The 12,891-nt window shown below is 52.2% G+C and overlaps 1 protein-coding gene across 1 annotated transcript; it reads left to right on the top strand.

Moving 5' to 3' along the window:
* Nucleotides 1-1,381: 1,381 nt before the first annotated feature.
* Nucleotides 1,382-12,323, top strand: LOC133358077 (gastrula zinc finger protein XlCGF71.1-like). The gene is made up of 3 exons (XM_061576371.1): nt 1,382-1,454; nt 1,768-1,837; nt 9,509-12,323. Exon 3 carries the CDS (start codon nt 9,537-9,539, stop codon nt 10,344-10,346), a length of 810 nt encoding a protein of 269 aa, XP_061432355.1. The 5' UTR covers nt 1,382-1,454; nt 1,768-1,837; nt 9,509-9,536; the 3' UTR covers nt 10,347-12,323.
* The last annotated feature ends 568 nt before the right edge of the window (nt 12,324-12,891 follow it).

Genomic DNA, 12,891 nt, shown 5'->3' with positions numbered 1-12,891 from the left:
CCTTGCCGCGGATTCTGTTTGATGCGGACTTTCACCTGGTTGGGAGAAGAACGCCGTCTGCAGATCGATTCCAACGCGATCGAATGCCTGTCCCTGCGCCTCCGTCGTTCATGCAGGGGGCGCGTAGGTTTGCAGCGCCCCCTACATGAAAGCGATGGAAAGTGCATCGTTCGTCACAGATAAATGAAGTCGTGTGCTTATATATTCACGTATAAATTGTACACCAAAACCGGTCCACAGTTGACTTGCACTGAATGCTGCAGTAATTATATTTTGTGTAAAACATTGCTTTGTTTCGCGGAGAGACTGATAAATGAAAGACGTCTTGTCTGCTGATGTTCATATCTGTGTACATCGATATCCCACATTGCTTACACTACACACCACACAGGGAAATAAATAGAAACTCGAACGACTTCCGGGGATGGGCAAAGATCGAGGAATCTCTTTCAATGGAGCGAGTTCAGTGAGTTCGATTTAACATCTCTGTCCGTCTGTCTCTCTGTTTGCCTCTGTGTCTCTCTGTCGATGTCGTCTCTGCGTATCTTTCTCTGTCTCTGTGTTCCTCTTGTCTGTGTCTGTCTTCCTGTCTTGTCTGTCTGTGTTTGTCTATCAGCGTCTGTCCCACCGCAGTCAACGACTGTCAGTAGCAGCAGGTGCCCGTTCAACTCCCACGGCTGCACGCCACTCAAACTTGCTCCCAACACACAAAGACAAAGATTCCCCGTATAGCCTTAACAGACTGTAGGGGCAAGTGCTGCTAGTGAGCACCTAACACAAAGACCCCCGTATAGCCTGCACAGAATGTTGCGGCAAGTGCTGTTAGTGAGCACCTATTAAGGATGGGATGGCACACGAGGGGGTGGGTGGCCAGCACCACGCCCGGCCGCCTTTGTCTCCCCAGTGCTGGCGATGTTGACACACCGCACCGGGTACTCGTTTGAGGCTGAGTCGACTTAGGGGAGGCCCAGGACCGGCTCAGAAAGTGGTCACTGGCGGCGTTGGCCACGAGCGGGAATGGAACTCGGCTGGTCGGTGCGGAGCGCAGCGCTCACCACGTCACTGCCAACAACAACAAACTTGAACTCTGACCCCGCTCTCTGACGTCACCGCTCAGCGTGACCTCATCGGCGTCAAACGCCAGGGGGAGGTGTGCCTCGATAGTGACGTCATGTCACTCACCCCCCGACCACCGTGCTCTTGAGCGTGACGTCACATCCACCCAGCCGCTGCCGATAACTGTTCCAGTGCCAATCCTTATTTTGGCAAAGCCACGCCCGGTGACTGGCGGCTCATTAACATAATTTATTCATGAAAGCCGTCGCGAGTTGAGGGCCGCTCATTGTGGGAGGGGAGTGTCATCGTACCCCGCAAGTGACGTCATGTCACCTGCTGCCGCGTGACGTCACGAGGGACCAGGAAGTCGCCGCTCGGCCCGTGCACTGAAATCCGAGGTGAGAAATTCTCATCGCGGTGGTGGTGGTTGTTGTGGTGGTGGTGGTGGTTGTGGTGGTGGTTGTTGTTGTTGTGTACCGAGGTAGAGCCTCGCTCTCTCTCGTAGGGTATGTTATTTGAGTAGCAGCGAGCATGGAAGCGATGTCCACGTTGTAACTTTACAACGCGGGGCCTTGCCTCCTGCCCTCGCCTGGTCGCGTTCGCTTCAATTCTCTCGCTTAAGTTTAATTTGTCTTGACCCGGATCGCCACTTTTTACCTTTGTTTAAATATTCTATACTAACACCGTTTTTTTTTTCGTTTTTTTTACCAGGCCACGCCCGCTTGAGCTGCTGTACCGCTCTTGTTTTCAGAAGCGACCTGCCCACAACAACAACAACAAGGTGGGGCTCGTCAACAGCGTGGCGGTGTTCACTCTAGACACGTGGTGGTGTTCACTCTAGACACGTGGTGGTGTTCACTCTAGACACGTGGCGGTGTTCACTCTAGACACGTGGCGGTGTTCACTCTAGACGCGTGGCGGTGTTCACTCTAGACACGTGGCGGTGTTCACTTTAGACACGTGGTGGTGTTCACTCTAGACACGTGGTGGTGTTCACTCTAGACGCGTGGCGGTGTTCACTCTAGACACGTGGTGGTGTTCACTCTAGACACGTGGCGGTGTTCACTCTAGACACGTGGCGGTGTTCACTCTAGACGCGTGGCGGTGTTCACTCTAGACGCGTGGCGGTGTTCACTCTAGACACGTGGCGGTGTTCACTCTAGACACGTGGTGGTGTTCACTCAAGACGCGTGGCGGTGTTCACTCTAGACACGTGGCGGTGTTCACTCTAGACGCGTGGTGGTGTTCACTCTAGACGCGTGGTGGTGTTCACTCTAGACACGTGGCGATGTTCACTCTAGACACGTGGTGGTGTTCACTCTAGACACGTGGCGGTGTTCACTCTAGACACGTGGCGGTGTTCACTCTAGACACGTGGTGGTGTTCACTCTAGACACGTGGCGGTGTTCACTCTAGACACGTGGCGGTGTTCACTCTAGACGCGTGGCGGTGTTCACTCTAGACACGTGGCGGTGTTCACTCTAGACACGTGGTGGTGTTCACTCTAGACACGTGGTGGTGTTCACTCTAGACACGTGGCGGTGTTCACTCTAGACACGTGGCGGTGTTCACTCTAGACGCGTGGCGGTGTTCACTCTAGACACGTGGCGGTGTTCACTCTAGACACGTGGTGGTGTTCACTCTAGACACGTGGTGGTGTTCACTCTAGACGCGTGGTGGTGTTCACTCTAGACACGTGGCGGTGTTCACTCTAGACGCGTGGCGGTGTTCACTCTAGACACGTGGTGGTGTTCACTCTAGACACGTGGCGGTGTTCACTCTAGACACGTGGCGGTGTTCACTCTAGACGCGTGGTGGTGTTCACTCTAGACACGTGGCGGTGTTCACTCTAGACACGTGGCGGTGTTCACTCTAGACACGTGGTGGTGTTCACTCTAGACGCGTGGCGGTGTTCACTCTAGACACGTGGCGGTGTTCATTCTGGACACGTGGTGGTGTTCACTCTAGACACGTGGCGGTGTTCACTCTAGACACGTGGTGGTGTTCACTCTAGACACGTGGTGGTGTTCACTCTAGACACGTGGTGGTGTTCACTCTAGACACGTGGCGGTGTTCACTCTAGACGCGTGGTGGTGTTCACTCTAGACACGTGGTGGTGTTCACTTTAGACACGTGGCGGTGTTCACTCTAGACACGTGGCGGTGTTCACTCTAGACACGTGGCGGTGTTCACTCTAGACACGTGGTGGTGTTCACTCTAGACACGTGGCGGTGTTCACTCTAGACACGTGGCGGTGTTCACTCTAGACGCGTGGCGGTGTTCACTCTAGACGCGTGGCGGTGTTCACTCGACACGCGTGGCGGTGTTCACTCTAGACACGTGGCTGGTGTTCACTCTAGACACGTGGTGGTGTTCACTCTAGACACGTGGCGGTGTTCACTCTAGACACGTGGCGGTGTTCACTCTAGACACGTGGCGGTGTTCACTCTAGACACGTGGTGGTGTTCACTCTAGACACGTGGTGGTGTTCACTCTAGACACGTGGCGGTGTTCACTCTAGACGCGTGGCGGTGTTTACTCTAGACACGTGGTGGTGTTCACTCTAGACACGTGGCGGTGTTCACTCTAGACGTGTGGTGGTGTTCACTCGACACGTGGCGGTGTTCACTCTAGACACATGGCGGTGTTCACTCTAGACACGTGGCGGTGTTCACTCTAGACACGTGGCGGTGTTCACTCTAGACACGTGGCGGTGTTCACTCTAGACGCGTGGCGGTGTTCACTCTAGACACGTGGCGGTGTTCACTCTAGACACGTGGTGGTGTTCACTCTAGACACGTGGTGGTGTTCACTCTAGACGCGTGGTGGTGTTCACTCTAGACACGTGGCGGTGTTCACTCTAGACGCGTGGCGGTGTTCACTCTAGACACGTGGTGGTGTTCACTCTAGACACGTGGCGGTGTTCACTCTAGACACGTGGCGGTGTTCACTCTAGACGCGTGGTGGTGTTCACTCTAGACACGTGGCGGTGTTCACTCTAGACACGTGGCGGTGTTCACTCTAGACACGTGGTGGTGTTCACTCTAGACGCGTGGCGGGTGTTCACTCTAGACACGTGGCGGTGTTCATTCTGGACACGTGGTGGTGTTCACTCTAGACACGTGGCGGTGTTCACTCTAGACACGTGGTGGTGTTCACTCTAGACACGTGGTGGTGTTCACTCTAGACACGTGGTGGTGTTCACTCTAGACACGTGGCGGTGTTCACTCTAGACGCGTGGTGGTGTTCACTCTAGACACGTGGTGGTGTTCACTTTAGACACGTGGCGGTGTTCACTCTAGACACGTGGCGGTGTTCACTCTAGACACGTGGCGGTGTTCACTCTAGACACGTGGTGGTGTTCACTCTAGACACGTGGCGGTGTTCACTCTAGACACGTGGCGGTGTTCACTCTAGACGCGTGGCGGTGTTCACTCTAGACGCGTGGCGGTGTTCACTCGACACGCGTGGCGGTGTTCACTCTAGACACGTGGTGGTGTTCACTCTAGACACGTGGTGGTGTTCACTCTAGACACGTGGCGGTGTTCACTCTAGACACGTGGCGGTGTTCACTCTAGACACGTGGCGGTGTTCACTCTAGACACGTGGTGGTGTTCACTCTAGACACGTGGTGGTGTTCACTCTAGACACGTGGCGGTGTTCACTCTAGACGCGTGGCGGTGTTTACTCTAGACACGTGGTGGTGTTCACTCTAGACACGTGGCGGTGTTCACTCTAGACGTGTGGTGGTGTTCACTCGACACGTGGCGGTGTTCACTCTAGACACGTGGCGGTGTTCACTCTAGACACGTGGCGGTGTTCACTCTAGACACGTGGCGGTGTTCACTCTAGACACGTGGCGGTGTTCACTCTAGACACGTGGCGGTGTTCACTCTAGACACGTGGCGGTGTTCACTCTAGACACGTGGCGGTGTTCACTCTAGACACGTGGCGGTGTTCACTCTAGACACGTGGCGGTGTTCACTCTAGACACGTGGTGGTGTTCAACTAGACACGTGGTGGTGTTCACTCTAGACACGTGGCGGTGTTCACTCTAGACGCGTGGCGGTGTTCACTCTAGACGCGTGGCGGTGTTCACTCTAGACGCGTGGCGGTGTTCACTCTAGACACGTGGTGGTGTTCACTCTAGAGGCGTGGTGGTGTTCACTCTAGACACGTGGTGGTGTTCACTCTAGACGTGTGGTGGTGTTCACTCTAGACACGTGGCGGTGTTCACTCTAGACACGTGGTGGTGTTCACTCTAGACACGTGGCGGTGTTCACTCTAGACGCGTGGCGGTGTTCACTCTAGACACGTGGTGGTGTTCACTCTAGACGCGTGGTGGTGTTCACTCTAGACACGTGGCGGTGTTCACTCTAGACACGTGGTGGTGTTCACTCTAGACGCGTGGCGGTGTTCACTCTAGACGCGTGGCGGTGTTCACTCTAGACGCGTGGCGGTGTTCACTCTAGACGCGTGGCGGTGTTCACTCTAGACGCGTGGTGGTGTTCACTCTTGACGCGTGGCGGTGTTCACTCTAGACGCGTGGCGGTGTTCACTCTTGACGCGTGGCGGTGTTCACTCTAGACGCGTGGCGGTGTTCACTCTAGACACGTGGTGGTGTTCACTCTAGACGCGTGGCGGTGTTCACTCTAGACGCGTGGTGGTGTTCACTCTTGACGCGTGGCGGTGTTCACTCTAGACGCGTGGTGGTGTTCACTCTAGACGCGTGGAGGTGTTCACTCTAGACGCGTGGCGGTGTTCACTCTAGACGCGTGGCGGTGTTCACTCTTGACGCGTGGCGGTGTTCACTCTAGACGCGTGGCGGTGTTCACTCTAGACGCGTGGCGGTGTTCACTCTAGACGCGTGGCGGTGTTCACTCTAGACGCGTGGCGGTGTTCACTCTAGACACGTGGCGGTGTTCACTCTAGACGCGTGGCGGTGTTCACTCTAGACGCGTGGCGGTGTTCACTCGACACGCGTGGCGGTGTTCACTCTAGACACGTGGTGGTGTTCACTCTAGACACGTGGTGGTGTTCACTCTAGACACGTGGCGGTGTTCACTCTAGACACGTGGCGGTGTTCACTCTAGACACGTGGCGGTGTTCACTCTAGACACGTGGTGGTGTTCACTCTAGACACGTGGTGGTGTTCACTCTAGACACGTGGCGGTGTTCACTCTAGATGCGTGGTGGTGTTCACTCTAGACGCGTGGTGGTGTTTACTCTAGACACGTGGTGGTGTTCACTCTAGACACGTGGCGGTGTTCACTCTAGACACGTGGCGGTGTTCACTCTAGACGCGTGGTGGTGTTCACTCGACACGTGGCGGTGTTCACTCTAGACACGTGGCGGTGTTCACTCTAGACACGTGGTGGTGTTCACTCTAGACACGTGGCGGTGTTCACTCTAGACACGTGGCGGTGTTCACTCTAGACACGTGGCGGTGTTCACTCTAGACACGTGGCGGTGTTCACTCTAGACACGTGGCGGTGTTCACTCTAGACACGTGGCGGTGTTCACTCTAGACACGTGGTGGTGTTCAACTAGACACGTGGTGGTGTTCACTCTAGACGCGTGGCGGTGTTCACTCTAGACGCGTGGCGGTGTTCACTCTAGACGCGTGGCGGTGTTCACTCTAGACGCGTGGCGGTGTTCACTCTAGACGCGTGGTGGTGTTCACTCTAGACGCGTGGTGGTGTTCACTCTAGACACGTGGTGGTGTTCACTCTAGACGCGTGGTGGTGTTCACTCTAGACACGTGGCGGTGTTCACTCTAGACACGTGGTGGTGTTCACTCTAGACGCGTGGCGGTGTTCACTCTAGACGCGTGGCGGTGTTCACTCTAGACACGTGGTGGTGTTCACTCTAGACGCGTGGTGGTGTTCACTCTAGACACGTGGCGGTGTTCACTCTAGACACGTGGTGGTGTTCACTCTAGACGCGTGGCGGTGTTCACTCTAGACGCGTGGCGGTGTTCACTCTAGACGCGTGGCGGTGTTCACTCTAGACGCGTGGTGGTGTTCACTCTAGACGCGTGGAGGTGTTCACTCTAGACGCGTGGTGGTGTTCACTCTAGACGCGTGGCGGTGTTCACTCTTGACGCGTGGTGGTGTTCACTCTAGACGCGTGGCGGTGTTCACTCTAGACGCGTGGCGGTGTTCACTCTAGACGCGTGGCGGTGTTCACTCTAGACGCGTGGCGGTGTTCACTCTAGACGCGTGGTGGTGTTCACTCTAGACGCGTGGCGGTGTTCACTCTAGACGCGTGGCGGTGTTCACTCTAGACGCGTGGCGGTGTTCACTCTAGACGCGTGGCGGTGTTCACTCTAGACGCGTGGCGGTGTTCACTCTAGACGCGTGGTGGTGTTCACTCTAGACGCGTGGTGGTGTTCACTCTGGACGCGTGGTGGTGTTCACTCTAGACGCGTGGTGGTGTTCACTCTAGACGCGTGGTGGTGTTCACTCTAGACACGTGGCGGTGTTCACTCTAGACACGTGGTGGTGTTCACTCTAGACGCGTGGTGGTGTTCACTCTAGACGCGTGGCGGTGTTCACTCTAGACGCGTGGTGTTGTTCACTCTAGACGCGTGGCGGTGTTCATTCTAGACGCGTGGCGGTGTTCACTCTAGACGTGTGGTGGTGTTCACTCTGGACGCGTGGTGGTGTTCACTCTGGACGCGTGGTGGTGTTCACTCTCTACATGTGGAGGGGAAACCCGGGGATCGGGAAGGAAATCCACGCGACCACGGGGAGAGAGAGACACGTAAACTACAAATATACAGCAGGCGTCAGGGTCGGGATCGATCCCACGACTTCCTGTATGCCAGGACAGGTAGCTAACATCTCACCACAGAGAGACACGCAGCCTCGGCTGTGTTGATTGATCCTCAATGAATTACTTGTTGGAGTGAGGAAGCATTAATACTTAGCAGGTGAAGGTGGCCAGGCGTGGGTCTGGACACACCACCACCTGTGAACCATGCTGCCAGTGTGTGACAGTGCTTCAGCCAGTGTGGATGGGGTGGCACGTGCCCCCCCAACGATCATTGGGGTTTATTAGTAACTAGCTTCACTACCCGGCTTCGCCCGGGACTTGGATTCTTGTCTTGGATTAATTTAATATTCCCTCATATTTCACTGAAAAACCCTGAAAAAGTGATTCTTGTAAGAAGGAAAAGCTGAAAGAAATAATTTTAACTAAATCGGATGTTTTTCACTGAAGGAAATTTAACCTTAACCCACTTCTACGTAATGTCGATTTTGGCAACTCGGGAAGGGAATGACGTGGCGAGCTGAAAACAGTCGCGTTCACTTCGAAATTCCAGACAGCAAAAGCTGTGAAAATTTCATGATGCCAAAGCCCGGCAATGGAGAGTTTTTGCTGCTTCACACAAACAAACAGGTGTAAGTTCTGCTTTATATTTAAGATGGCAGTTGTACCCGTTCTTCACACGGATTTGTATTGAAACTCCGAGAAGCCAATGACTTCATCGGCCAGGAGCGAAGCGCCACCTAAAATCTCCCGGCACGCTGTGAACAGCTGTAGAAGTACGGCGCGCGAAGAGCCATGTGGTAGGGGGGTAAGCATTGCAGAGCGCTTAGCTCAGGTGTGATGCGGGTTGATGCCACATACGTCATGGTCATTTCCTCCCCCCCCCCCCCCCCCCCAAAAAATACAAAAGTCTATTTTTCTTTCCTGAAGGCATCAACACGCGTCGAATGAAAAGCAAGGGACAAGTCCTTTCTTACTAACAACTCCTTTCTCACTAACAACTCCTTACTTACTAACAACTCCTGTAATGTTTCATTGCTGGAGGGGTTTCCCCCCCCTACCTGAAAATCCTGTATCCACCTCTGAGTGTGTGACAGTGTCAAGTTTGTATTTGCAGTAAAGTCTATTAACTCTATTGAGCACATAGGTTATATCAAAACAGTAGTTTATTTTAGTTTTCCTCTGGAACTCTTTGTAAGAATGGAGTCAGGAAGTGATCACAGCACACATGTGCAGCAGCTGAAGTCGGAACTGCTCATCCCAGCAATCAAGGACATCTGTGCCTGGCTTCACACCTCTAAGTTGCGATTGAACATTAATTTATGCATTTGTGCATAACATAAATAGTATTATTTTCAACACCCTTTGCTATGTCAGCTGAATTTAGCTTTCATAAACATTTATTTAGAAGCCAGACAGCTGAAATTGTGTGCTCTGACTTTTGGGTTAACGTTCATTTTGAAGATACGAGGGCTTCCAGGCACGTTTCTAACCATTTGCCCTCTCATTGTGTGCCATAACAGCCCGTGTGATGAATTTGGGACACTTTTTGTTTACTATATCATAAATATATGAATAACTATAGACGTGTAAGTGACGTGTGACTGTGTATATGCATTCCTCTGTGCCTCGATACTGACGTGTAGATGGTGTGGATATTCTTTGTTTCTGTCTGCAGCTGTCGCTGCCTTTGCAGAATTGGTCTCATGGAGCAAAGGCAGTCGGCGCAGCTCGGTGCAAAAAGGCATCAATGCGACCGGTGTGCATACAGCACGGATCGTCCTGAACATTTGACACGGCACCAGAGAACTCACACAGGAGAGAAACCCTTCAAGTGCAGTGTGTGTGGGAGGGCGTTTGCACATTCATCTGCTCTTGTCAAACACCAGAGAACACACACGGGAGAGAAACCCTTCAAGTGCACTTTGTGTGGGAAGGCGTTTTCAGATTCATCTACTCTTGTAAAACACCAGAGAACCCACACGGGAGAGAAACCCTTCAAGTGCAGTGTGTGTGGGAAGGCGTTTGCACGTTCATCTACTCTTGTAGCACACCAGAGAGCACACACGGGAGAGAAACCCTTCAAGTGCAGTGTGTGTGGGAAGGCGTTTTCAGATTCATCTACTCTTGTAACACACAAGAGAACACACACGGGAGAGAAACCCTTCAAGTGCGGTGTGTGTGAGAAGGCGTTTACACTTTCACCAAATCTTCAAAGACACCAGAGATCACGCAAGCATCAGAAGATCCACCAGGAGTGGAGTGTGAAATCAGCTTGTGAAAGTCAAAGTGCCTCAATGAGCCCATCCCTCATCAAACAAGAACCGGAAGAACATCCCAGCTTGGACACTTTCAAAGAAATCAAGGTGAAATATGAAGAGGTGAAGGTGGAATGTGAAGACGTGATGGTGAAGAGCGAAGAAGTGAAGGTAAAATGTGAAGATGAAGATTCAACTCCAAAATCGGACTTTCACATCGATGGAGGCAACGTGAAGCAGGAGGAGAATTCTGACTGAGGCAGAGCGAGGCAACTCCCAGCAGTTTGTGGAAGTGGAGGTGTGGGTGGACTTCCTCCGAGACAATACAAAGTCAAATGGAGACCCGGGAGATGCGTAAGCCTTAGACCAGCGGTTCTTAACCTGAGTTCGATCGAACCCCAGGGGTTCGGTGAGTCAGTCTCAGGGGTTCGGCGGAGGTTAAGACACACACCTGACCAGTAAAACATGTACCTATGTTTTGAATTAGAAAAAATAATTTTATTTTTCCAATTAAGAAGGGTTCTATGAATGCGCATATGAAACTGGTGGGGTTCAGTACCTCCAACAAGGTTTTAGACGATGCCGCTCCAATAGATGCACCTTTGTCACAGGCCTTTAATGACAAGAATGTGAAGTTGAACACTCAGTTCCTAGGTTCAACCTGCAGGGTAAGAGCGGCCAGTCTTTGTGAACCTGTGTGTTGGGTAGATCTCTAACCAGGAGCGAATGCCAATAAGCTCCCAAGCATTCACTATGTTATCATAATTGCATTTATATTGTGCTTGCTTAATTGCCTCGACAATTTGTAGTTTTGTATCGTTTCTCGTCTCAAACACTCGAAGAGCATCCCCAAGTAGCAGCTGCCCCTGTGTGGCACAAGGTGGTGGCCCTGCACCGGCCTGCATGTGGACAAGAGCCTGTCAGTAGGGGGCGATGGTTGATGTGGCATCTCAGTTGTGGAGTTTGTAGGTAATGTTTAGAATTTGCTACATTTTGACCCAGACGCCAGCATGCAATGGCCGACTCGTTTTGAATGGTGCATTAGTATGTTGTACATACACTGTTAAGCAGACGGTGTGTATTTTTTAATTAGCTTCTTGTTAATGCGATGTAACCTAATGCAGTATATTTCAGTGCAGTCATTCAATTTTGTTAACATGCCTGTCAATAAGTTAGAATGAATACTTGTATGATGGTGTGCGTACATGTACCATTTTGTCTATAAGGGTCAAACATTGAATGAGTGATGTTAGGACACAGTGTGTGTTTTGCAAGTAACCTGTACAGATAACTCAGGTGAGACTCATTGTTCTTGTGATACAGGTCAAAGGGTACTTTTGTGTTTTCAGGAAGCATCTACCTCTGGAGCAACTCATTGTCTTTGAAATAGGGAGCACACTCGGATCATTCATCTGTTACAAGGCAAACCACTCAAAAGTTACACGTAGAGGAGATACATTCTCAACACGAATTATAATTTTGTATTATGTGAGATACATTCTGACCAGCCCACGTGACCAGCCCCCCCGCCCACACGATGACGTCACCATGCACGGGGGGAGCCCCAACCAACCCGAGCCCGATGACGTCACCACGCACGGGGGTGCCCCAACCAACCCGAGCTCGATGACGTCACGCAGGGAGGCGCCCCACCAACCCGAGCGCGATGACGTCACCACGCACGGGGTCGCCCCAACCAACCCGAGCGCGATGACGTCACCACGCAGGGAGGCGCTCCAACCCGAGCGCGATGACGTCACCACGCACGGGGCGCCCCAACCACTTTTTTTTTATCCGTGAAGAAATAAAGAATTGCAGCGCAAAACGGCCGCTTGACGTGCTACGTGTGCCCTCTGGTGGACAAGTATTCAATGCGTGGTGACGTCTGCTATCTGGTGGACATGTGCAGTGTAGGCCAACACAGCACGCCAGCAGTTGCCGCTGTCAGGCGTCACCCCCGAGTTGTGAGTCGCTGCTGCTGCTGCGGCGGCGTTCTGGCCTTTGTCCCAAGCGGGTTGGCTGCAATGAAGCCGTGAAGACACCGAACAGTTCCACTGCTACAATTACCGCGCTGAGGCGCTGCAGTTGCACTATGAGACCACACGGTGGCGCTACAGCGACCATGTTGGTTAAGTTATTTCAGCGAATTTTGATTTAGCTTTTCGGTTCTTTCGGTAAAGTAACGTAGAAAGGAAATAAATTAAATAATAGAATAGGACGTTTCGATTGCAACACAAGCAATCGTCATCAGGTATAAAACAAACATAGTAAATCTTCTTGGTTCTTTCGGTAAAGTCACGTAGAAGGGAAATAATAAAATAATAAAAACTAAACAATAAAATACAATTCTCACGACGTTTCCCTGTCCCCAGACGACCTGCTTGTCAGTTTTGATGTGGTTTCCTTATTCACCAAAGTTCCTGTACCTGACACCATCGCAATCATTGAAGACTTGGTTCATCAAGGACTGAATACTGAGGTACCCCCCCTGGTGAGACACTGCTTAACCAATACATACTTCACCTGGAATGGAACTTTCTACCAACAAACTGAGGGCACCCCAATGGGCTCCCCCCTATCTCCGGTTGTAGCCAACGTTTTCATGGAGATATTTGAGACTAACGCCATCCAGACTGCCACTCTACGCCCGACCTTATGGAAGAGGTACGTAGATGACACTTTTGTCATCTGGCCACATGGCCGGCCTGCTCTAGACCAATTCCTCAACCACATCAATTCCATACACCCAGCCATCAGATTCACCATGGAAGTCGAAAAAGATGGCAAGCTACCCTTTTTGGAT

This window comes from Lethenteron reissneri, chromosome 60, assembly GCF_015708825.2.
Source record: "Lethenteron reissneri isolate LAM-NWPU_2019-01 chromosome 60, ASM1570882v1, whole genome shotgun sequence".
Lineage (NCBI taxonomy): Eukaryota > Metazoa > Chordata > Hyperoartia > Petromyzontiformes > Petromyzontidae > Lethenteron > Lethenteron reissneri.
Note: the sequence above shows the minus strand (reverse complement) of the source record. Positions and strands in the feature narration are given on the sequence as shown.

Coding starts and splice junctions, on each gene's coding strand:
- LOC133358077 (XM_061576371.1), top strand. CDS start 9,537: ATGGAGCAAAGGCAGTCGGCGCAGCTCGGTGCAAAAAGGCATCAATGC.